At 42.7% G+C, this 23,395-nt stretch overlaps 2 protein-coding genes across 3 annotated transcripts in view; one reads left to right on the top strand and one right to left on the bottom strand.

Annotated features, from left to right (window-relative positions):
• The window catches only part of LOC106656465, a 187,788-nt gene that overhangs the window by 140,691 nt on the left and 23,702 nt on the right, over nucleotides 1-23,395 (top strand). Inside the window, exons 5-7 of the mRNA XM_023462110.1 lie at nucleotides 1,756-1,883; nucleotides 12,360-12,614; nucleotides 18,676-18,793. Coding sequence (XP_023317878.1) covers nucleotides 1,756-1,883; nucleotides 12,360-12,614; nucleotides 18,676-18,793 — 501 coding nt within the window. The remainder of the gene's footprint in view (nucleotides 1-1,755; nucleotides 1,884-12,359; nucleotides 12,615-18,675; nucleotides 18,794-23,395) is intronic.
• LOC106656555 lies at nucleotides 20,084-22,781 on the bottom strand. Of its 2 annotated transcripts, XM_023462111.1 has the most exons (3): nucleotides 21,856-22,781; nucleotides 20,425-21,014; nucleotides 20,084-20,382 (listed from the first exon to the last, which is right to left on the bottom strand). In XM_023462111.1, the coding sequence occupies exons 1-3, from the start codon at nucleotides 22,631-22,633 to the stop codon at nucleotides 20,260-20,262; spliced, it is 1,491 nt and encodes a 496-aa protein (XP_023317879.1). In that variant the 5' UTR covers nucleotides 22,634-22,781; the 3' UTR covers nucleotides 20,084-20,259. The 2 variants fall into 2 exon arrangements, with proteins under 2 accessions (XP_023317879.1, XP_014233084.1); XM_014377598.2 differs by having other exon boundaries at nucleotides 20,084-21,014.

Below are 23,395 nucleotides of genomic sequence, written 5' to 3'. Positions count from 1 at the left end.
AAATTTTTGCGCGCCGCAACGACGATGACGCGATGATTTCGGGGCGCTATATTTGACGATTCGCAGGGCAGCAGCGCGGTGATTATTAGTAGCGCTGCTGCTGCAGCTGCAAAATTACGTTTTCAAACTCTCTGGCCATGGGCGGCGAGTTGCGCGAATATCGCGTGCACGTCGTCGCTGCTGCGCGAGCTTTAATAGCTAATTAGAGTTAAAAATTTCCGACAGACGTTGCGCACGTTGTACAACACCCCCCATTTCTCTCCTACGCTCGGCCTCGGGATCTTAATTCTTTTTTTTTTTTTGCTGCTTTTTTTTCGGAGCGTAGTGACTGCCGCTGTCGCCTATCTGATGTAGCTGTTCACGGACTGCTTAATGACCATTTTCGCTTGAAACTAGAAAGGAAGGGAGAGAGAGGTAGATGGAGAGAGAGAGGCAGAAAGAAAGATAGCGATGAGCAGTTCGTCTTACCCCGGTTATATAGCTATGAAATTAGTTTTGAAACTGAAAGCCTTTTTTTGCTACTGCTGCTGCTGCTGAAGCTGAAGCTACTACTATTACAACTACCTATCCTACTCGCTTGTGCGCTCGAGAAGTTCCGATTTGATTGTGAAATTGATTCACTCTCTCTCTACCGGCGCGCGGCGCTGCTGCGTTCCACAGGGTAGGGCAAAGTTTTTCAATATTTCTTTTTTAAGACTGGGATCTCTCTCTCTCTCTTTCATTCTTCTTTTTCTCTCTCGAGCGCGTGGACTTCTTAAGAATTTTATATCCTATTAATGAAAAAAACTCGATTAACGATATATAATATGAAGCAGCTCGCAGCACAGTGGCAGTAGCCTAGTGCAGTTGTTGCAGCAGCAGCAGCAGCAGCAGCAGCAGCTTGCCGAAACTTGCACATTAAAATTTTCATCATCCTTTGGGAATTTTGCAAAATTCAACGGATTCTTGGTTCTCTCTCTCTCTTTCTCTCCGCAGCAGCAGCTCTACCTATTACATTATTGTAATATAGTGGCGCGGGCGTGATTTCGATGCGATGTGCGCGCGTTGTTAGGATAGATGAATTATTATTAAAGAATCATTATCGACGAAATTTGAGCGCGCGCGCGAGAAATATTCAAGGATTCTTTCGGGAGAGAGTAAAAAAAATAAGAGGTGTATTATTTTTTTGCGTTCTTAAAAATGCCAGAGAGTGAGTGAGAGAGAGGAATTTGAGAAAATATTCAATTTAAATTTTTTCATTTAATTTTATTATGAAATCATTGCGTTACAAACATTTTTTGCATATTATTTGTTTATATATAACGTTTGATTGCGCCCAATGGTGTGTTTATCCGCGCTAAGTGATTATCCAAATATAAACGAATTAAGAGTGGAAAAAATCACTCGAATAAATTTTGCAACCCCCCCAGCAGTGCCGAATATATTTCGTGCTGCTGTGTGTATACGTTTGCCTCTGGCTCTTTACCCAGCGCACAACTAAACGTTGACGAGGCTATGACGTTTTTGGGGGAGCAATGGGAAAGAACAAAGTGTTCTACACTTTTTCGGCCAAAAAAAAAAAAAAAAAAAAACAAAAAAAAAAGAGGCCCGTGCACTCGTAAAACAATTTTTCATGCCCAACGGAGCTTTGACTAAACAAAAAACATATTCTATCTGTTTCTCTGTATGTTCGTTTCTCTACTACTGCTGTGCCTGCCTGTCCACCTCTGCTCATGTTGCGTTGCGTCGTTGTTGTTGCTGGTCGAACGAATTCAGCGACGCGTGCACCGAGGCATGGACGCAGCTGCGCCTCTCACCTATGTTCGGCTGCATCTGCCCGGACAACGGCGCGAAGAAGCGCTGCGACCGGATTTTCTCCATGGTGAATCACAATCCCTGCGTCGGTGAGTAATAATTGCCATCGGCACACCAACACGTATACATGCCTGCGGATTTATATTACTCCTAAACACCGCAGAGTTACGCGCCAAATTATTCACGTCGCGCGTATTTCAACAATTATAACGATATACATTATTCGAATGCGTTGAGTATATCAACGCATTTCATTACGAATCGGCTTGATAATTATTAATAATAATGGTTATCAGGCTTAACGAGAACGTACGTATAATGTATAATACATTAATATCCAAGTGATATGTAAAATATTTAATTTTTTTTTCTCAAAATCTCAATGTGATGTGTAAGTCATAGATTGTAAGCAAACTTATAAATGTTGATTACGTTATAATAGGATGCAGAATTCTTATACTTATTACATCAGTAATTGCTGTGGATTCTGCAAGATATATAACTTTATTTTCTCATGAATGTCGTTTAAATTTATTACGTTATCATGTACATCAGGATGTCTCACGAGAATGAAAAATTGAACAGCCAATCAGCCGCGTTAATAAAAAGTTACGCCTTGACTTTGATTTCGATATCATTTTATTGTTCAAGTCGATGCAACTTTTTTTTCTACGTTGCATGAAAAATCTCAAGCTTTATTTTCTGGGGCATCCTAACGTGCATGTGTAATACATGTAGAGTTTCTTTTTTACGCTAATCAGCATCATGTATATCGTAACTATATAAAATTTCAGTGTTTAATTTTGCTTACATATGTATATTGAGTAAACTATCGATACAATGAAAACAGAGGAAACCTTGACCCAAAACAAATATATCATCATAACCGTAATGCTATACGCATATTATTAATATAAACATGAATATGTGCTTTTGAATATATATTTGGCTATTGATTATTCATGAACAAGTAGCTGCTTTTACAAGTATTGATGATAAACACACTCGTTTCGTCAGTAATAATATTTTGTTTACGAAAAAAAAATAATAATTTGTTACTTATGCTATCATACGAGAGCCTGACTATTTATATTTACACATTGAGCTATGTTATATACAAAACAGAAAAATATACATAACATTTTGCGACTGCGATTGAATGTTCACCCGTTAAACATTATAGTTTAATTATTGGAAAATGATAATCTGCGCCCCCCGCCTTCCCCCGCGAGTTCGTTACAGCAAATGTGCAGTGTGTAACTTACGCAAACATTATACCGAGGCCGCAAAATCAAAAACTAAATTACATGATCAATCAATTACACGAGAGCCGTATATATGTATCGCGTACGCCAAGCGTACATACGAAATTCGACTGAATATTCATTACTCAATGTAGCATTATATAAACGCTTGCATATAATTCACGAGAAAACGATACTCGGAGAGACTTATGCATATATTGGAAAATCAAATCGAAAAGCATCAAGCATCATACACGATCTGATTGATCCTTTTTTAATAATAATTCTGGAGATTTTTTTTCAAACGATCCGCGTTCGTACTCACACGCGTTAATAATTTTGCGATACGCACGATTTCAGCCGCCCGAAAAGCCTCGAGAACGAGGGAACACCTCGTAGCAGCAGCGACGATAGAGGCGCCTCGTTGCCTAATTAGCCTCGGTTGCGGCTTGCGCGCGACACTATATATAAAGCTTTATCGCGGTGGCAGATAGGCGCGCGCGCGACCTTAATTTTGCACGAACTCTCTGCTATATATATATATAGGCACACGCAGCGTCGCCGCGCGTCTTATCGTTAATTACCGTCCGCAGAGCCGATAGTTCATTTCTTCGAGACTGCTGGCTGCTGTTGCTGCTGCAACTATACTACTACTCCTTATCGATCGCGCGCGAGTATATAACCGCGGCAAAAGCAGAGCTAGTGGCACACCGGTCGGCCGACACCGGCAAAAAGAAAGTAGGTACGTACGTACGAGTCTCAAAGTAAATTTTATAAATCGGAAACCAAAAGCAGCGCCAGCAGCCAGCCGTGCGCGCGCTGTGTGTATAAAGGAAAATTTACAGCGGGGTCTAACCGAGCGACTGCGTGGATTATTATTTATTTATTTTTTGTTTTTTTTTTTGCACTCGTATACCCCTTAGCTGGTGCGGTGCGGCTGCGAGCTTTGATCACGCGGTAAATTCAATGACGATCGGGGACGCGAGAGGGGGACGCGTACACGTACGTGTGTGTGTATGCGAGTATATAAATACAAGTCGCTTATACGTACGTACGTATACGCGTTTATACTCTTTGAGCCCGCGCCGAAAGCTCTTTTGACGCCGCGTCTCGCGCGTGTGAATTACTTGCGATACAAAGGACTTCTCTCTCTCTCTCTGGCGGAAAGCAAAAGAGGGGGAGAAGGAGCGAGGTTATAAAGCTCGAGCGAAATCGGACGTCGATCGCAGATTGCTGCTGCTGCTGCAGCGGGGGCGGCTGCGTGCCAGGTAACAGTCGCTCGCGCGCGCGAACGCCCTGTATATAATACCATATATAACAGAAGTTCAGCGAGTGTCAAACGATTTGCCATTTTGAGCAAGCTCTTTGCTGCGAATCGACGAAGAACGTGCGATCTCTTGTACGTATATGGGCTGTACCGCGAGAAGCGCGATGTGTGAAAAATGAAATTCTCCCATAATTTTAGATCTTTAGAGGGCCTTGTATTGGACGAATCTGCGGAGTTTAAAGTTATTAAAGTTTTTGGATAGGCTATAATAGTCTCCGTGAATATCTTCTGGGAATATCGCCTGGAGAACTCCAATTTTACGTTTTTCATTTTTCAGTGAGACGGATTACGCGTAATTATTTTACTTGCACTGTTTAAATTATGTTAGTCAATGCGAATGCGGAGGAAATTTTTTTATACTATTTAATAATTATATATTATTTACTTTTATGTAAAAGTGTTGAACAAATAAATGCATAAATAAATACAAATAAATATGTAACTTACCAGCCAAACGAGTCTTTTGAAACTGTACTTATACAATTATTTTTACTTTGTCACTTGCTGATTTTACAAATATAGGTACACGCCATCTGGCGGTGGGTGCTGGCTTTAGCTGCAATTAAATTTTTATAGAATTATTGTACAATTAACACAAAAATTCAATTGATAATAAAAGATTAATTTTCAATGGAAATATTTGAGTTTTAGTACAAAATTGGAACTTTGTCATTTATTTCTGCATAAAAAGTTATGTATGTAACTGCATTTTTATGAATTTTTGGTAAATATATATTTTAATATTAATATTTTTTGATTTTTTATTGAAGTTTTTCGATCTTTACTCCGCGTGTAGTTTTAGATACTTCGGGTCTAAAAAGTAAGAACTGAATCAAAAAAACTAATTGTGACCCTGTTCTTTGATCCAAATACATAAGTTCTTTGACCCAAATAAATAGATAAATCGCAGAATATCGAAAATTAGCAAATTTATGTTTTTTTACTTATAATTTTTACTTTGCCACTTGCAGTTTTACGGAGATAGTGGTACTCGCCATCTAGTGATGGATGCTAGAACTTGTAAAGACTAAATTTTCATGAAGTTTTTGTTACACACTGAAACATTAATTTTCAATTAAAACGTTCAAATTCTAGTTTTTCTAAATGAATTTAAGAATTTTTCAACGGTGTATCGCCGTTTAACGCGGCACAGCCCATGTACACACATCTATACGTCGGCTTTATGTCGCGCTCGCGCGTTTGTTACCGCGCTTGTATTACTACAGACGTTGCAGTTTGCTAGCTCTCCTTTTTCGTGACACGCACTACTATGCTCATAGGAGTATACACCACCCCTGTGTGAACCGCTTGTGCGCACGCGAAATAAGGAAAAAAAAGAGGAGGTATAAATATATTCGATGTTATTATCGATTACATTTACGTCGGGGGTGTAAAGATCGAATTGGAGCTGCTCTGCTAAAAGATATGATGATATTACATTGAGCGAATTTTGCGGAGCTGCGAAAGTTAAGGATTTATGGTTTGCTAACATTAACGATACTTATACCGAACTAATAGGTGCTGTGAAATATACTTAACTGGTGCGATTATAACGAAGAACTGGTCGCAGTTTCGTAAGAACAAATATGAAAATATAAGATGTAGCAACGTCAAGCTCGAGAGCCGAGATAAAATATTGTATTATATTATTATATATCTGCACAATTCTTCGGCACGATTCATCGCACAGTATCATCACACGAAAAATGGTTTCACGGTATATATGATATAATGTAGAATAAAAAAATCGCTTGTACGTGAGCGAAAAAAAAAAAAAAATTAGGCACAGTACAACACCACACGGTATTTAGTGCACAACACCACCGCTCGCAATATCGCATGCAAATGCCAAAAAAGAATGTATGTTATTATTGCGCATGTAGAACGCATGTAGAGAACGAGTAAGCCGCATGATCAATTTTTTTTATTCTTAGCTTTTATTTCCTTTGAATCGCATGCAAGTACGCTATATTCTCGCACTTTCTTCATATATGATATGCGTGTGAAAGAACATGTATCTGTCTTTTTTATTTTATTTTTGATACACAAGTGTTATGTCCAATTCATCCACCGATAGATATCGAAAAGAAATACACACACGATATATATATTATTCACGCAATGAAATTTTATCGTCACGACCACCATCCTCCCGATATGTGATTCCCGATTTCGTCCCCATCTCTGATCCTCAGAATCTCTGCTCTATCTCTCTTTCTCACGTATCCGAAATTTCATCTCTTAGATAATAAAGTAGACAAATTTCTCGAGTGTGAGAGAGAGCAGAGACAATCCAGTCAGAATCGTTTTTGTGCCCTGTTCGCCCGAAAACAAAAAAAAAAAGAAGGCATCGCGGAAGAAGAAGAAAAAGAAGAAGCAGCAGAAAAAGGAAGAAGAGCTGCTGTACGAAGAAATCGTAAATCCCGACATCGTTGTTTATGAGATGACTCGAGTTGACGCTCAAAGCCGATTTCTCCGAGGAAGAGAGAGAGAGAGAGAGAGCTTTTATAGGGAGAAGAATACAAACGTACATTTTTCGCATCCATAGACACACACAGACACACACACTTACACATCCACGCATACATGTATGCATACGGTACAGTCGAACGATTTTGAGAATCGGAAGTAAAGCTCGACGAGCGAACGAACGAACGAACGGGTCGGGGGTAGTAGTAGCAGTAGTAGTAGTGAGATTGGGCTCAGGGATGTGAGGTGGGGTACATACAGCAGCAGACACACGACGACGCGCGCGGGTTAAACGAACCGGTTGAAATGCAAAATTCACGGACGAGTAGAGAATGAGCTGCTGCTACTTTATACGATCACGTACGCGTCGTCACTCGAATGTTCTCGCGCGCGCGCGCAAGCCCGAAGCCTGAATATCTGTGTGTGTATGTGTGTGTATGTACACACATACATACGTGGCATTATGTACACTAACACTGAGAGAGAGAGAGAGAGAGAGAGAGAGAGAGAGAGAGAGGCGCAGTAGAGTCGCGGGAGCGAGAAGTGGCTGTTTGTCACCGTACGTGGCGCAAACAAACGTACACCTACTCTGCTGCTGCTGCTGCTGCTGCTGCGCCACCTCTAGCTCTCTTCTCTGTACACGCTCCGTCGTCGCTCCTTTACTTTTCGACGAAATTTCCTACTATGTATACGTATATACTACTACCAGCTATGCACAGCTCCGTATGATATTGCCGACGCCGAGGTAGAAGCGAAACATCAAGAGGATGAATTTGCCTTTTCTCTTTTTAACGCGTTCGCGCTCGCGCGCGCGCCTGCCGTGCTCTTTTCTCGAAACTGTATGCGTGCAGTGTATACGTGCACCCACACACACTCACCCACATACACGCACGCGTCGAGTCGTCAAATATAGACCGAATCTTCTTAAGGGAGTTGCTCTCTTCCCTCCTCCTCTTGCAGATACGTACCTGCCTGCCTGCCCGCCGCTCGCGGTGTGGCCTCGTTTTACCATCACGAAAAGTTGCGCATCCGCTATAGCAACTCTTGCTTGTCTCATTTTATTTTCTCTCTCTCTGTCTCTCCTCCCTTTCCTTTAATTGTCACATCGAGTTGGGGAAAAGTTACTCTCCGTTATATCCATTCCCGAGCAGCTACACTCTCCACAGCCAGAGCTCGCTTACTTAATTTTCATCCTTCCTGCTGCTGCTGAGCCGACTTCGATCTCGAGGGGTCTTTGGCGCTCTTAATCTCTCTCTCCGTCTATCCTATGAATATCTATCTATCTATATATCTGAGCGTCGTTACGCTCGAAAATCTTCTTTCTTTTTTTTTTTTCCTTTTCTTTTCTCGGGTGTACGTCCAAGCTTGTTTTCTTCTCAACGTCGAGCTCGAGTCATCGCATTCCCATAGAATCCTGAATGTCCCATATCGTACAAACACATCGCTATATAATATAACAAAAAAAAAAAACACACACAACGGCGAGAGAACAGAACAAGGAGATTCGTCCAATCAAGAAGCTATCTGGGGGTCTCTCGTTCTTTGCTTGTGTGTTTCAGGCGTCGAGCCGTACTCGGCGTCGCTCGATCTCGCAGGTACCGACTCGGCGCTCTACGAAGACCAACAGCAACAACACCAGCAGCAGCATCCGGACCAGCAACTCTCGGCAGGGGGGCCCAAGAGCCGACACGCGTATCCGTATTTCCTCTATCCGAACGGCACCGAGCCCAAAGTGCCGCCGGTCGAGCCGGGCTTCTACGAGCTCGACCAGGAGCTGGCCTCGAGCCTCGAGGAGCAGTACTGGCGACAGCAGCAGGGCTACGGCGGCCAGGAGGACGAGCGCCAGCAGGAGGCCACCGAGCAAGGTGTCGGCGGTAGGCTGAAACTCTTCTTGTATCAGGAGTCGGCGGCGCGAGGGCCGCCCTCGCCCGAGCTCAGCCGCAGTCTGACCGCGATACGCGCCTACGAGGCCGGCCACTGGCGCACGCGCTGGCTCTACGTGCTGATCAGTCCGTTCGCGAGCAGCGACGATGACGATAAAGACGACGACGATGACGATAATAATAAACATAATAATGACGACGGCAACGATGCATCCCAGCGTCCCACCAAAGTCACGACCTATTACCGTCCCCGAGCACCAAAGCATGATCTTCGTGAGCACTCCTATTACCTGACCAACAGCACCGGCACCAATGATAATAATAATAGCAATAATAGCACCACCACCTTGCACCAAAGCCACCAGCATGAAACGAATAATCATAATAATAACCACCACCTGCACAATCACCTGCACAAGCACCACCATAATAACCATAACCAGCACCAGCACCAGCACCGTCATCGGCAAAATTCGCACTTGCACCACCTGCAGCCTCACCAGAGCACTGTCACCAATGCACCTTCTGCACTTGCAACTGCACTTCCTGCGTCGGGCGTCAATGGCCAGACGACCAATCTGGAGCTTGACGCTGCTTCTTCTTCTTCTGCCGGTAGTGCGCTACCGATCGACCGACTTAAGGGTCTGCGCGAGGCCTTCGAGGGCTTCATCGATTCAGGTTCGTAATTATTCGACGGGGGCGATCCGATCTGCTATTATTACCGAAAGAGAGAGAGAGCGATGATGCATCGTGCAGACCGAGAGACGAGTATGAACTACATATTTAAATATAAATAATATTATGATCATTATCGATACCGATTTTCCCTGCACTTGATTAGTTTTCGATGAATATTGGTTTAGTGTCTGTTTTTGCCGAGTGAAGTTTGAGTTGAGTTTTGAGATATGTATACGCATGCATACGTACCATTATATTAGCACTATGATGATTATTATTATTCAGGAAATTTAAAGGGATTTTTGAGCCACACGTTGTAGAGTTTATCGCGCGTCAAGAACCGAGAGAGAGAACTTATCTATGCGTACGCATCGTACTATCAACCCCGCATATGCTGCGAAATTTGAAATATTTCTCTATACTACTAGCTCGCAAAACGTAGTAGCACATTTCTGTCTCTCTCTCGCTAGCTCGCTCGTACTCATTCGTGTTCTCTCTACATAAAGCCTATAGTACAGTAGTAGGAGCAGCTTCTGGATATATAACGCGCGGCGCGGCGCAGAGGCAGAGAGAGTTAGAGAGAAGATTGATAAGTAAATGTAGGCCAAATCATGAGTGTTTGCGGCCCGTGCGCCGCGTTATATTGTGTATGTGTGTGTGTGTGTGTGGCGCGCGATCGCAATTTGCGTGATGGAAGGTGTGCATTCACGAGAGAGAGAGAGTACCGAGTGAGAGTAGCGAGAGCAGCTGGAACTAAACTGCAACAAATACATCACTGAGTTTATATGCTGTGCTGTGCGAGCGAGAGAGGGAGATCGTGGACGGAGAGAATACCGAGCTAGTAGTAGTAGCAGGCATCGTTATTCGACCTATCTGTTTCCGATTACAAATTTATATGGAAACCTCGAGAGCCAGAGCTTAAAGATAAAACGAGGGGTGTATCAAAATGTCAAGAGCTCTATAGCTAGCTAGCTTAGCTGTACTACTCTACTGACACACAACGACAACGATCGTGGTGTAACTCGTGTACAAAAGTCGCGCGCGCGCGCTGCCATATATAATATCATATATATGAGCAATTCCGGAATTTAGTTTCGAATTTTTTGACTAAAAACGGAACGATTTTTTTTCGTTGGACGCATACTATGAACATTGGGTATTGTTTTTGAACGTCATAGGAAGCTAAAAAAATGCGTGAACATGAAATTTAAAGATAGGTAATTTTTTTCTCGCTACTTTTGTGTTTTAGGGCCCGAAAAGTCATGTTTTCGCGTAAATACGACAATTCATTCAATTTCTAAGTGGCTGAACAAGTATCAATACTTATTTTAAAAAAGTGTCTGACTACTCCATTTGATAGAAAATTTTCTCAGCTTTCCGATAGTAGTATTAGATTTTACAAAATATCAAATTTCCACCGAGAAAATCACCGCCAAACACGCCGAGCTAAATATCTTGAAAAAATCAGTACGGAAAAATAACTTTTGCAATAGTATGACGAAAAATGTCTTTTTTCGCATAATTTTTAGTGCGCAAAAAGCGTTTTTGGACAAGGGTGTGCGGTAAAACGCCTCATTTAAATGAACGTATTTATCGCCTACTATTGCATAAAATTTTGTATGCCCAGCTTGTTGCGCACAGTGTGAGGAAAAAACACCAACTCGTGCCGGCACTCGTGTCTTTTTCCGTCGAATTATGAGCGAGTTTTGATTGTAGCGAGCCGCACAACGCTGAAAACTTTGCGACCGCGATTAAAACAGCTCGGAAACAGAAAACAGCGAACACAGAAAAAGAAATTCGCTTTTATATCATTGTAATTCGACGGAAAAAAATAAATAAAGATATGCTTTGAATAGGAAATTTTCTCAGCCTTCCGATGGTAGTCAGGAGATTTTCCGAAATATTCAATTTTCATAAAAAAAAAATCAAAAAGAAACCATAAAAAGCTACTTTACCGTATTGATTTTTTTGAGATATTTAGCTTGGCATGTTTGGTGATGATTTTCTCGGTGAATATGCAATGTATCGAAAAATCTGATATCATCTATCTGATATCAATAGGAAAGCTGAGAAAATTTCCTATCGAATGGAATAGTCAGACACTTTTCTGAAATGAGTTTTGATAATTTTTCAGCCACTTAGAAATTGAGTGAATTGTCGTATTTACGCGAAAACATGACTTTTCGGGCCCTAAAACACAAAAGTAGCCAGAAAAAAAATTACCTATCTTTAAATTTCATGTTCTTGTACCTTTTTAGCTTCCTGAGACCTTCAAGAACAGTACCCGATGTTCATAGTATGCGTCCAACGAAAAAAAATCGTTCCGTTTTTAGTCAAAAAATTCGAAACTAAATTCCGGAATTGCTCATATACTTAATACAATACGCGCGCAGGGTTGTATACTGGATGATCACAGTGAACTGGCAAGCAAATACCCCATACATGTATAGAAGCAATATCATTGTATTTTGAACTGTGCCACTCGCGCGCACTCTATGCGCGCGGGTGTATGTTTGGTAAGGGAGTATAATATATAAATGTGACAAAGGCCAAAGTCGAGAGAGTGAAGCCAGGCAGCAGCCGATGGTAGCACGAATTTGATTTATGAATTTGCCTGCAATTGACGAGATATAGGACAATAAGCTCTGCGCGCTGTAGCTAGGCTATATATATATGTACTACTACCGAAGGCCAAATCCGTAGAGCTTATATAATACGTAAGCTTGCATACGTATTCATGCAGAAAGGGGCATACCACCCCTTGGCAAATGGTGATGATGATGATGATGACGACAATGATGATGATGATGTTCTCCTTATACACACAAATACGCACACACATAGAAACACACATATAACTCTATACACGTGTGTACATTGAGACAAGGAGACCAACAACAACAACACAAGGTAATTCCGGAGACAACAACCGACTGATCTGTATAATACCCCCCCGTTTTGCAGTGAACGTCATATCGAACAGCGACAATACGACGACCCTCGAGCTGATCGAGTCGCAGGTGCAGAATCCGCTGATCGACGCCGACCATCAGGATCTGCACGCGCTCAAGCAGCTGCCGATACCGAACGTGCCGCACCAGCACAGGATCGTCACGTCCTCCTCCTCGTCGCACGGTCATCGCTCTAAGAATCAATCGTCGTCGTCGTCGGCTCAGGCTGCACAACAACACAACGGCGGCTCCTCGGACGATCGAGAAGGTGAGTAGTAGTAGTAGTACAAAGATATGTGTAGAGATACGTGTATACCATTGATTATAGATATGAGGGGGTGGCGGTGTACGTATATATACGAGGAAAGGAAGACAAAACGTTTTGTGTTCCGCTGCATATGTGCACGCTAGGCTACATATCCGGACATAGCTGTGGGTATCATACCTCGAGACTCGTGCGCGGATCTATCTACATATACGCGTGCGGATAATGTACACTATGGGTTTTTGCGCCTTCACCCCGACGACGACGACGGCGAAGAATCGATGCCCCCGACGAGGATTTGAATCTAATTACGGGCTCGATATTATATTCGTTTCTTCGTCGTAATGTATAAGCGAAAGTTTCTTTATGTACGCGCGAATTCGCGGACAGAGGGGCAATTAATCACTTGTATAACTAAAAATTTCTGCACACTCGATGAAAATATGTTATACTCGCAAGAGAAGGTTTCAAAATTATATTCCAGTCACGCTCGGGCTGCTGCTGCTGCTGCTGCTGCTGTGTTGTCTTCCTTTTTGCACTTCGGTTTTCGGGGGTTATATGTATCGGATCGAAAGTTCAGAGAGCGAGAGAGGACGGAAGGAAGCCCCTCCGAGTGCCGCGCTGCTGCTACGCTCGCATATACGCGGCGCGGCGCGGCCCGCCCGGAACTACGAATTAAAGTTTGAAATCCGGCGGCTGGCTGCACAGCAGCAGCAGCAGCAGCAGCAGTCGGCAGCGGGGCAAATAATATGCGGATGAGACGCGCGAAAGAGAGCAGCAGCCTAGGCAATGCCTGCTGCCTGTGCAGCTGTGCTCGCGCGCCGCGCAGGAAATGAGACGTTTCGTGAGAGCTTATATTCCTCTCTCTCTAGCAGAGAGCTCCTATGGCCCTATGGGTCCGGTCGAAATTAAATTAAACTTTTCGTCCCGATTAATCTCTAGCTCTATCTCTCGCTCTTGCGCTCTCTCTTTCTCTCTCTCTCTCTCTCTCTCTCTCTCTCTCTCTCTCTCTCTCTCTCTCTCTCTCGCCCTGTTATCGATGCAAAAGAGAGATAGAAATCGCTCATGCCGGTTGAAAATTTTGGCGCACCGCCGCCTCTGTGTGTATATATAGTAGCGATGGTTTCTCCGTCGGGGGGTATAATAATTCACTGCTGCGCCGCCGCGCGCCGATTGGCAAATGATTAAAAGAATACCGATAGCACGAAACAACTCTTGAAATCACTAAAGGGATCGAGCGCGGAAGGAAGGAGCCTAGTAAACGAAATCTTCTTCTCTCCTCTACCGCTCGTTTTCTCTGTCGATCATCTAATTAAAGACCCACTCGTGAATTATTCATGACCGATTCAGCAGCAGCAGAGAGCTTCCAGCCAGCTCGGTATACCATAATACACAAGTACCTCGAGCCTGCTGCTGCTTGGTTTCGTTTTTCCAAAAAAAAAAAAAAAAAGGAGAGAGAAAGAGAGAGTATAAAAAAAACGTAAAAAAAAAAAATAAATCAATCACTCGCCCAGTGGCGCGTCGGCGGGTCAGTGTTGGAGCAGCAGCTAGGCAGAGCTAGGCAGCAAGGCATCGGCGCCGGGTAATCGCCGGATTAAAGGATAACCCAAAGGATAATTACTCGCGCTAGCAGCAGCGGCGGCAACGGCAACGGCAACGGCACGGCACGGACTCTGCAATCAATTTGCCAAGCGCGTGCACGTGCTTCTCTCTCCTTCTCTCTCTCGTTTCTTTCTCTCTCTCCTCTCCTCTTTCTTCTTTTTTTTTTCAATTCACTCTATAATCTTCTTTTCCCTTTTATTTCAACTGTCTTCATCGTTCTTATGCCACCCTCTCTCTCTCTCTCTCGGTGTAGCTATGCGCGCCACCCTCCTCTAATGATTTCCTTTTGTTCCGCTTCTTTTCACTTATATCGGCTGCAGCAACAGCGGCGGCGGCGGCGGCGCTTATAAACTCGCGCGCGCGCGTGTTATCGTCCGTATACTAATTCGATTGTCCTCTCGCGAGAGAGATTCTTTCATAATACGTGATACTGCGGGGGCCGTATTAGCGATTCTTTTCTTTCTCTTTTTTTTTTCTCTCTCTCTCTCTCTCTTGTATTTCCCTTTTCTCGCAACGTATGTAGAGCGAAACGCGCGGCACGGGGTAGTACAGTACGGAAAAGCTTCGCTCTCGCAAGCTCGCTCGCACTCTTAGCACATATTTGATCTTGGCAACGACGAGAAGAGAGAGAGAGAGAGAGAGAAAGAGAGAAGTGTATAGTGTATGAGTACATACGTTCGTATACGTAGGTACGTACAGTACGTCGTCGTCGATGTCGAGGGTTATACGCTCTTGAGACTTTTCTCTCTCTCTCTCTCTCTCTCTCTTTTCCTGTGTCATGCATAGTGCCATAGGCTCGGGCGCTGTGTGCAGTGCACCCGACGACGACGACAACGACGACGACACGAGGTTTATAGATGTATGTATGCATGTACGTGTAGGTGTGCAACTACGTACCGTACGTACGTGCGACGACAACCGACTAGACTAAAGTTTGTTTTGTTAAGACTTTGTGTGCGTATGTAAGCTGAAAATCAGAGATATATATACGTGTATATAACTGCACCTACCGGCTCTTCGTACTACTGCTGCTGCTGCTGCGCGTTTTATTATTTATTCAAGCATGTCAGGCAGCCAGCACGCGATATATATATTCTCTCGCGGGCGTAAGTGACGTATAATCATAAGCATCCAAACACAGTGGCTTAGGAATAAAAAAAGAAAATATTTTTCTACGCGATCGAGCGACGAGAAAGAAAGAAAGAACGAAAAAGACAAATCTGTATCTCTTGATTTATAAGTATGATAATGATATCGTGCTGTATGTGTGTGTGTGTGTGTGTGCCATTTCCATTAGTGAATCAATTTTTCAAGTATCGCTCGCGCTCAAGCTCGTCGGATTGATACGGTATTCATGAGCGCGCGAAAATCTGCATGAAGTAGCTGGCTAGCGCATAGCGCGTGGCGGCGCACACGTTTCCGAACGAGGTCAGATTTTTCGAGAGGATATATAAACCCTATATATAGTCGTCGTCGTCGTCGTCTCCGCAGCAGCAGCACTAGGATAGGATCAGCTGCAATTATCTTAATCACAAGANTTGATAGACAATTCGATAGACTAAAGAAGTCGAAAGAGAGAGAGAGAGAGAGAGAGCTGCGTGGCCCTCACATTATCGAGAAAAAAATGTCAAGTCATTATTACGGTCTTTACGTAATGTAGCATATACTTACCAGAGAGAGAGAGAGAGAGAGAGAGAGAGAAGTAGAGAAAAAGATTGCCCAGCCCAGTGCAGAAAGCAGTTGGTTGAAAAAGCAGACGGAAACACTGTGTCTCTAGCCGGACTAATAATTCCATTATCCCGGGGTATAGCTCCGAGGAGCCGCCGAGCGAGGCGAACGACGAAATCGCTGCTCGTTATCGACTGCGCATATATCTATGTATATATACGGAGCGTCGAGAGACTTATGATGCTCGATTATCGTTATCCCCTTTGCCTACTATAAGATCCTTACAACTTCGAGGGTACTGCTGCTGCACGGAGGGAGAGAGGAGGGGGGGGGGGGGGGGGGCGNTCGTGCGTCAAAATTATCGTCGTTAAGCATAATATAACTCCTTTCACCCCACACGAGAGAAAGTTGAATTTTTATGACCGCTACTAATAGCTATAGGGGTTGAAAATAAATCGAGCCCACTTTGTTTGATAGACAATTCGATAGACTAAAGAAGTCGAAAGAGAGAGAGAGAGAGAGAGAGCTGCGTGGCCCTCACATTATCGAGAAAAAAATGTCAAGTCATTATTACGGTCTTTACGTAATGTAGCATATACTTACCAGAGAGAGAGAGAGAGAGAGATAGCTCGAAGGGATCAAGAAACGGAAATCTTTATAGCTAGATCGAGCATCTCTCTCTCTCTCTCTCTCTCTGCGGCTGCTTCTGCTCACTACGGCGCCTTATCCATAAAGCGGAGGAGTGCTATATATACACACGACGTGTCCCTTCTGTTATACACGTGTAGTCAGCAGCTTTTCTCTCTCTCTCTCTCTCTCTCTTACTCGACCGCTAGCAGCTTCCGACCGAGCAGATATACATATATATAAACGGAGAGTTGAAGAAACTAGAGGAGAAAGAGAGACAGGGAGAGCTTGATGTACGACAGTCCTATATAGCTGTATAACGTAAGCCAAGCGCTAGCGCACGACGGGATAGGAGTGTTATTATCTTGCCACAGCTGCTCTCTCTGTCTCTGTTCACTCGTGTGTCATGTATATATGAGGCTAGTTATGCGGGATTGTCAACCTGTGTGAAACTGCCGTAATGAATATTAGACGATTACAAGTCTCTTTCTCTCTCTATCTCTCTCTCGTGCTGAACACGATGATCGTAAAAAGTTCGTTACATCGATTTTGCGCGAAAACGAGCCTCGACGGACCTATACTACTGTACGCGAGTGAGCTTTGTGCTTCTGGAGCCGAAGCGAGAAAAAAATTGAGCTTACCCCCGTTAATTAACTCAGCAATAAATGTAACTCATTCGCGATCGTACGAAAAAAAAATTGAACTCTGTTGGAGAGGAAGAAGAAGAAGAAGGTAAAGGAGAAAAAAGTGTCTGCGCCAGCGAAAGAGGCTACGACTACTACCCCTCCCTCGTACGTCTTAATAAAATGTGTCGATTTACACGGGGTGGTCTCTCTCCACTTATACTACCGAAGCAACAACTCGTTCTCTCTGCCTTCTCTTCTTTCTTTCTTTCTTTTCCTTTTTCAGACGCGAGTGCTTTTTTGCCTTACGTTCCTTTTTTTCTTCTTCCTCTTCTTCTTCTTCTTCTTCTTCTCGGTATTCACTCATATAATAGCCCATGCAAGCTCGCGAGCGCGCGACTCGTGTGTGACTGTGTAGTATGTGCCGCGGGTTCGTGCCAGTGTATATATATATATATACCACCAGCCACCCAACGCGATGGCAACTTTGTTCCAGTGAAAGCTTTTCTCTGGGAGAGCTTTTTTTTCACCCGCTCCCACTTACTCGGTTGCTGCACTGCTCCCGTTGTTGTTGTTGCTGCTGCTGCTGCTGCTGCCTTTCCTCGCGATGACTTTCAATGCACTGTGAACTACTTTTTGCTGTTATCCCAATAGCGATTCGCGCAAGATATATAACATTATCATCGATACAAAAAAAAAAAAATAATAATAATAATAAAAAGCTCCAGCAGCAGCAGCAGCGGAAAAAAAGGATATCCCATACATGATACATAATGTCCCCATCGTACCGATATACGCCCGTATATATGCAGCGGCCGATTACAGCTCAGCTCGCATGTATATATACTTTATGGATATCGCTCGTAATTGGCTTTTACTTTAACCCCTAAAAATCATGATGCACTTACCAAATTAAATCGCGCGCGCAGCTCCAATTTTTCCGCTCTTTCAACGCAGCCCTTCGCGATGAGGATGGGCTTATGCAGCTGTGTGTATATATAAGTGCAAGCTCCATAATTTAATGCGACGCGCAGCAGCTGAATTATTAATCGCGCGGCCCCCCGATTTAACGATTTCGTCCTTTGTCTTTATTCTTATTGGTAATCTTTCGCGTCGCGCCGCCGATGACCCCCTCCCAAAAAAATCGATAATCTCAATTGCCGCGCCGCGAGGGGCAACGCGCGGACATGCTTCGAGATATATACAGCGCATACACACAGTCTTTAACCACTCGACTGTTATGGAGAAATTTTCTTCATTTTTTTTTTTTTTTTTTTAGCTCATCGAGTGCCGGGGAGATTACCAAGCCTGACGCCCGAGAGAATATTTCAAATCCCCCTCCCCATACCCTTCTATTATATATCACTCGAGAGATTTGTAAGAAATGATTTAATGAGCAAAATCGAAGGTGGAAAACGAGACCCTATTATCTCGGCGTTTTTATTCTTCCTTAATTGCGCGGAGCGTTAAAAATTTGTCATTTAAAATATAAGAGAGAGAGAGAGAGACTTCTTTTTATCTTACCTTTTCTCTCTCCTTTGCAGATGGTCTCGCGGCGCCATCGTCATTACCGGACAACAACGAGAGGTTATTACTCGCTCAGCAGCAGCCAGCCAAAGTCGTTCTCTCCAGCACGTGTCATCACGCTTACACCGCTTGCAAGTGAGTATATTTATATGCATACACAAACACTCCGCCATGCCTCGTTAAAGATTAATAATATTTTTAAGATTTTCGAGCCGAGGATTAACATAATTGCGCTCCATCGGGGTTGATCGTATGATTCGTTGTCTTCTATTTTTAAAGTACACGAGCTATTTTCTCGCGATCGCGGCTATACCAATCTGATCCAATTATCCGCGTGGCTCGCTCGCGCACAGAGAGATCTTAACGGTGCAATGATTTTCTAATTTTAATCACCACTAGCGAGCTTATATTTACATTTGTACTCGGATATTGTACATAAGAAATATAATCAAATTGCTGTATGTATTATTTTTATCTTGGAAAATTCATGGTTCGATCGTGTCGTTGCGATAAACGCATTGCGATCGAGCTTTATGGATTCAAGCTAAATTTTGGAGGAATGAGAACCAGTCTAATGTTCATCAGATAAAATATATACGAATTTATATACGGGGATACACTGACGATATTTAGTTGACGAGAGTCGAACGATGACCGTTTATTAAATATAATTTTCATTGGGTTGGTTGGATTTTCACTTATTACAGAGCTTTTATTATCAATCAATAATGCTGCTGAATAATTAAGAAAGAACAAGTTAATAAGTAAATGAATAATTAAGTAACAACAAGTTAATACAAGATGAAAATATTCTATTGTTCCTCGCAAACTTAAAGAACTGATCTAGCATCCTGTATTGTCATTGCGTGCTTTATGAGATGAATTTTTGGCCAAACGATTTGTGACAAATCTCACACTCCAAGCATTTCCTGCGACCATATACTACGTTTGAGTGACAATTGAAGGTATTTTTTCTTTAAGTGACGAATCATAAAATTGAAGGGCTTGCTATGATCATGTACTACATTTATGTGAATTTTGAATCTACTTTTAAAATTATCACTCGTTTTGTAACTATGTTACTTTTTAAAATATTCTGATATCCAAATGATTCGTGGCAAATCTCACAATCGAACGGCTTGTGACGAATATCACATTCAAAGGGTTTGCTTCTATTATGGACTGAATTAAAGGTTGCCTTTTTGTCCAAAAAATTTATAATGTAATTTTAATTTCGCGAATCGGGTAATTGTTGAATAAATTAATTGAAACATCGTATCCTCTCGTTGTTGTCGTTGTTACGATCGACATGAAAAATTCCTCAAAAATCTTGCATTATCGTGTTACTCTTTTATCGAGCTTTCGCTATGAGCTTTTCATTAATTGAATTTGGATTTTAAATAAGCTGCAAAAATGTTGTTTCTGTTTAATTTACTAGACGGCACAAAACATTTCAAGTACAATGTTTCAATACATATTATTCTGAGAATATTCACACATATTTTAGATACGACAATACCGATCGATTTTATTGACATTTATTTATCCTATCAATTTAATTTCATCTAATTATATATATTACGCTAATTTTACATATTAGGCTAGTTATTTATGTATGAAAAAGTTATTCCTATTATTAGGCTGATTACAAATATATAAAAACTTAAGCAAATGAAAATTATTGCTTGTTTTTCGATTGTCTGCTTGCACAAACGAGTTTGATCCTCGCGCAAACGAATTTGATCCTCGCGCAAACGAGTTTGATCCTCGCGCAAACGAGTTTGATCCTCGCGCAAACGAGTTTGATCCTCGCGCAAACGAGTTTGATCCTCGCGCAAACGAATTTGATTCTCGCACTTAAGAACAAGCTCCTCGTCATCAATCAATCGGAAAATTTGGTCATTAGATAGGTAAGATAGACTTCTTGGACAATCATCCTTCATGAATGTATCGGTCGCGAATAATTCCAATTGGGGCCTCATTAAAACGTTCGCGATGTGTCTCTTTACAACATCTCGAGCGATCGGTTCATCGCCCAGATGCGGCAAACGCCAACCCCTCAGGTTTTTCAAAATTAAAGAAGCCTGCCTGTAACTCATCTGACAAATTTGTAGCAGCGAGGTGTCTCCCTTCACCCAAATGCCTCCCAATGTGCGAACGATGTCTTCAGGACGTGGCTCATCAGAATTTGGATTCAATCGAACCTCTCGTTTCAGTCGCTCAACCTCATATTCCAAGCGTTTCCCATCTTTTTCTCCAATAAAAAATCCATGGGTATTGCGCAATTTTAGGCGATATTCTTTCGTTTTTAAGTCTTTCTCTGCCCGTACAATCCAAGTATGTGCGTCTTTTTTTTCTGTAAATCAAAGGAAAGCACAAATGAATTCTGTGGTGGAAAGGCATAACGACTTAAGTCCATTTTTTTGGAAATCGATATTATGATGAAAAACACCTATATTTAGTGTCTACTTTAAGGTACAAAGGTCAGAATAGACGAATATAGCTTCTATCGTTAGTTTCAGCATTGTGCATAACAACTTAAGTCCATTTCGTGAAAACTGGGGAAAGGCAAAACGACTTAAGTCCACCTTTGTGAGCTCCAAAATATTATAGAGAATCTACTTTGATTTGAAAATGAAAGAAAATGATATTCAAACATATAAATAGCTCTCACATTCTTCGAATGTTGTGAATTTCACTATACAATTGGTACATTTAATACGCGAGGGGTCATTTTCGCGATTTTCAGTTTGGCCTTTTTTCGTTGCAAGACTTGAGATCTGACACTAGTATAACGTTAAATTAGCTATTTTATCAATATAAAATCATTAAATAAGGTTATGATCACAAACGGCGCGAAATTATCGATACTGAAAAAAGTGTGACTGCCAAAAGTGGACTTAAGTGCAAAGCGTGGAAAGGCAAAACGACTGAAGTCCATATTTTTTGCTCCGTATAATCGCTATGATGCGCCTTTCAATGTCATAAGTACATAGGTCAAAAGCTACCTCATAGTAGCTTAAAACATCATAGGTTCAGACCTCAACTCGTCCGCGTCTAGTTAGGCTGGCACAATCAACTTAAAACGCGTTTTTCTCGAAAACACGAAAAATGGACTTAAGTCGTTATGCCTTTCCACCACAGAATTAATCTCTGGTGTATTATGATTGTGAGGCTGAAAAAATTAAATGACTCACTAGATACAAGCTTCCTCGTATCATCCATTTCGTGTTTTCGAGCCGTCATCCAAAATTTCAGAAACTTCAATCGAGTATTGACATTTATTTCGACCCCATGCATCGACAATAAATTAATCATCTCAGGAACGTACAAAACGACCGGAAGGTACGATAATTCGTGCTCCGTATAATCGCTCACGCTCAACGACAGATTCTCGTTCAAATTGTTCGGACGCGCGCCGTGTCTTAGGAGGGCTCGCGTCGTGTCGTAGTCCAGTCGCGACACGGCCCACTCCAGCGGAGTCTGGCCTCGAAGATTTTGGGCGTCGATTCGCGCCCCGTGTGCCACGAGCAAGTCGACGATCTCGTCTACGGCCGACGCCTGCGTGGCCTCGACGGGCCTGTACGAGCCGGGACAGTCGCATCGGCGCAGTCGCGCCAGTCCGTGAAGCACGCTGGAGTCCCCAAGCCGGTCGCACCAATTCGGATTCGCCCCGCGACTCAGCAAGTATCGCACGGCATCCTTGCGCCTGTACTCGACCGCTAGGTAGAGCGGCGAGAGCGCGTAACCGTCGAGATTGACGTTCGCGCCCAACCTGTCGACGAATCGTGCGACTTGTTCGACGTCGCCGATCGTGCAGGCCCCGTGAAAGTACGTGAAGCCGTGCGTGTCGCGATAATTCTCCGTCGCGTTCCGCAGCAGATGAACGATGACGGACGCGAAGTTGGCTGGGTAGTTCTTGTGAGACTCGTCAGCACTTATCCTTGACCATCCAATGAAGCAGGGACCTGCCATCCGTAAACGTTATTTCGTGACTGTTCAGCACCGTTCTCTCGATTTTCTTGAGTTCCATATTTTCGCTGTATATCAATTACTTTTTGAACAAACTGTTAACACGATATAAATCGAAATCGAGGCTGGACTGTACGCTCGGAGAAATGGACGGAGATAAAGCGACACGGGCACACGTTGACCTCTTTCTCGGGACTATATGGTCGTACGAATACACGTGCGTGGCGACTCAACGTGTCCGCAGCCGTCGGTGAGTCGAGAGAAGGGGCCCTTTTTCACTTGTACATAATATTACACGATACTTTGGTTATAATTAGGTCAAAATGATTCCAGACAAACGCTCATTGTTTTGATCGTCGAGATCGTTTACCGCGCGTGTGGCGATTAATGTAATTCCAAATAAACACGTTTGAATTTCATAAGCTCGCCTCGTTATTTACTTATTCCATCATTTAATTAATACAATTTTTCTGAAATTTTCCGGTATATTACCTTGTTGAATATAACGAAGAGAAATGCTTACAATTTTGTAAGGATCGGCTCAATAGATTTGGAGATTAATTGTTGTCCATGCTAAAAAAACATCATCTTGAGATAAACGCGTGCAAAGTTTTGAGCTGACATCGAATGACATACGACGGTGTACTTTATCTTGATTTTGACTGATAAACAATCCAAAAATGCAATAATAATAAAAAAGATACCTCACGATGTACGACAGCCCTGTCTATAATTTTACAAAATCCATTTCTACTTTTTTCCCCC

This window comes from Trichogramma pretiosum, unplaced genomic scaffold (assembly GCF_000599845.2).
Source record: "Trichogramma pretiosum strain Unisexual culture from Peru unplaced genomic scaffold, Tpre_2.0 scaffold20, whole genome shotgun sequence".
NCBI lineage: Eukaryota > Metazoa > Arthropoda > Insecta > Hymenoptera > Trichogrammatidae > Trichogramma > Trichogramma pretiosum.
The sequence above is the reverse complement of the archived record's forward strand: the minus strand, read 5'-3'. Positions and strand labels throughout refer to the sequence as shown.

Bases quoted from the DNA above. Each gene is read 5' to 3' on its own strand.
- LOC106656555 (XM_014377598.2), bottom strand. From the start codon at position 22,633: ATGGCAGGTCCCTGCTTCATTGGATGGTCAAGGATAAGTGCTGACGAG. The intron at 21,015-21,855 runs GTGAGTCATTTA...TTTGATTTACAG, and splicing joins TACGAGGAAGCTTGTATCTA to AAAAAAAAGACGCACATACT.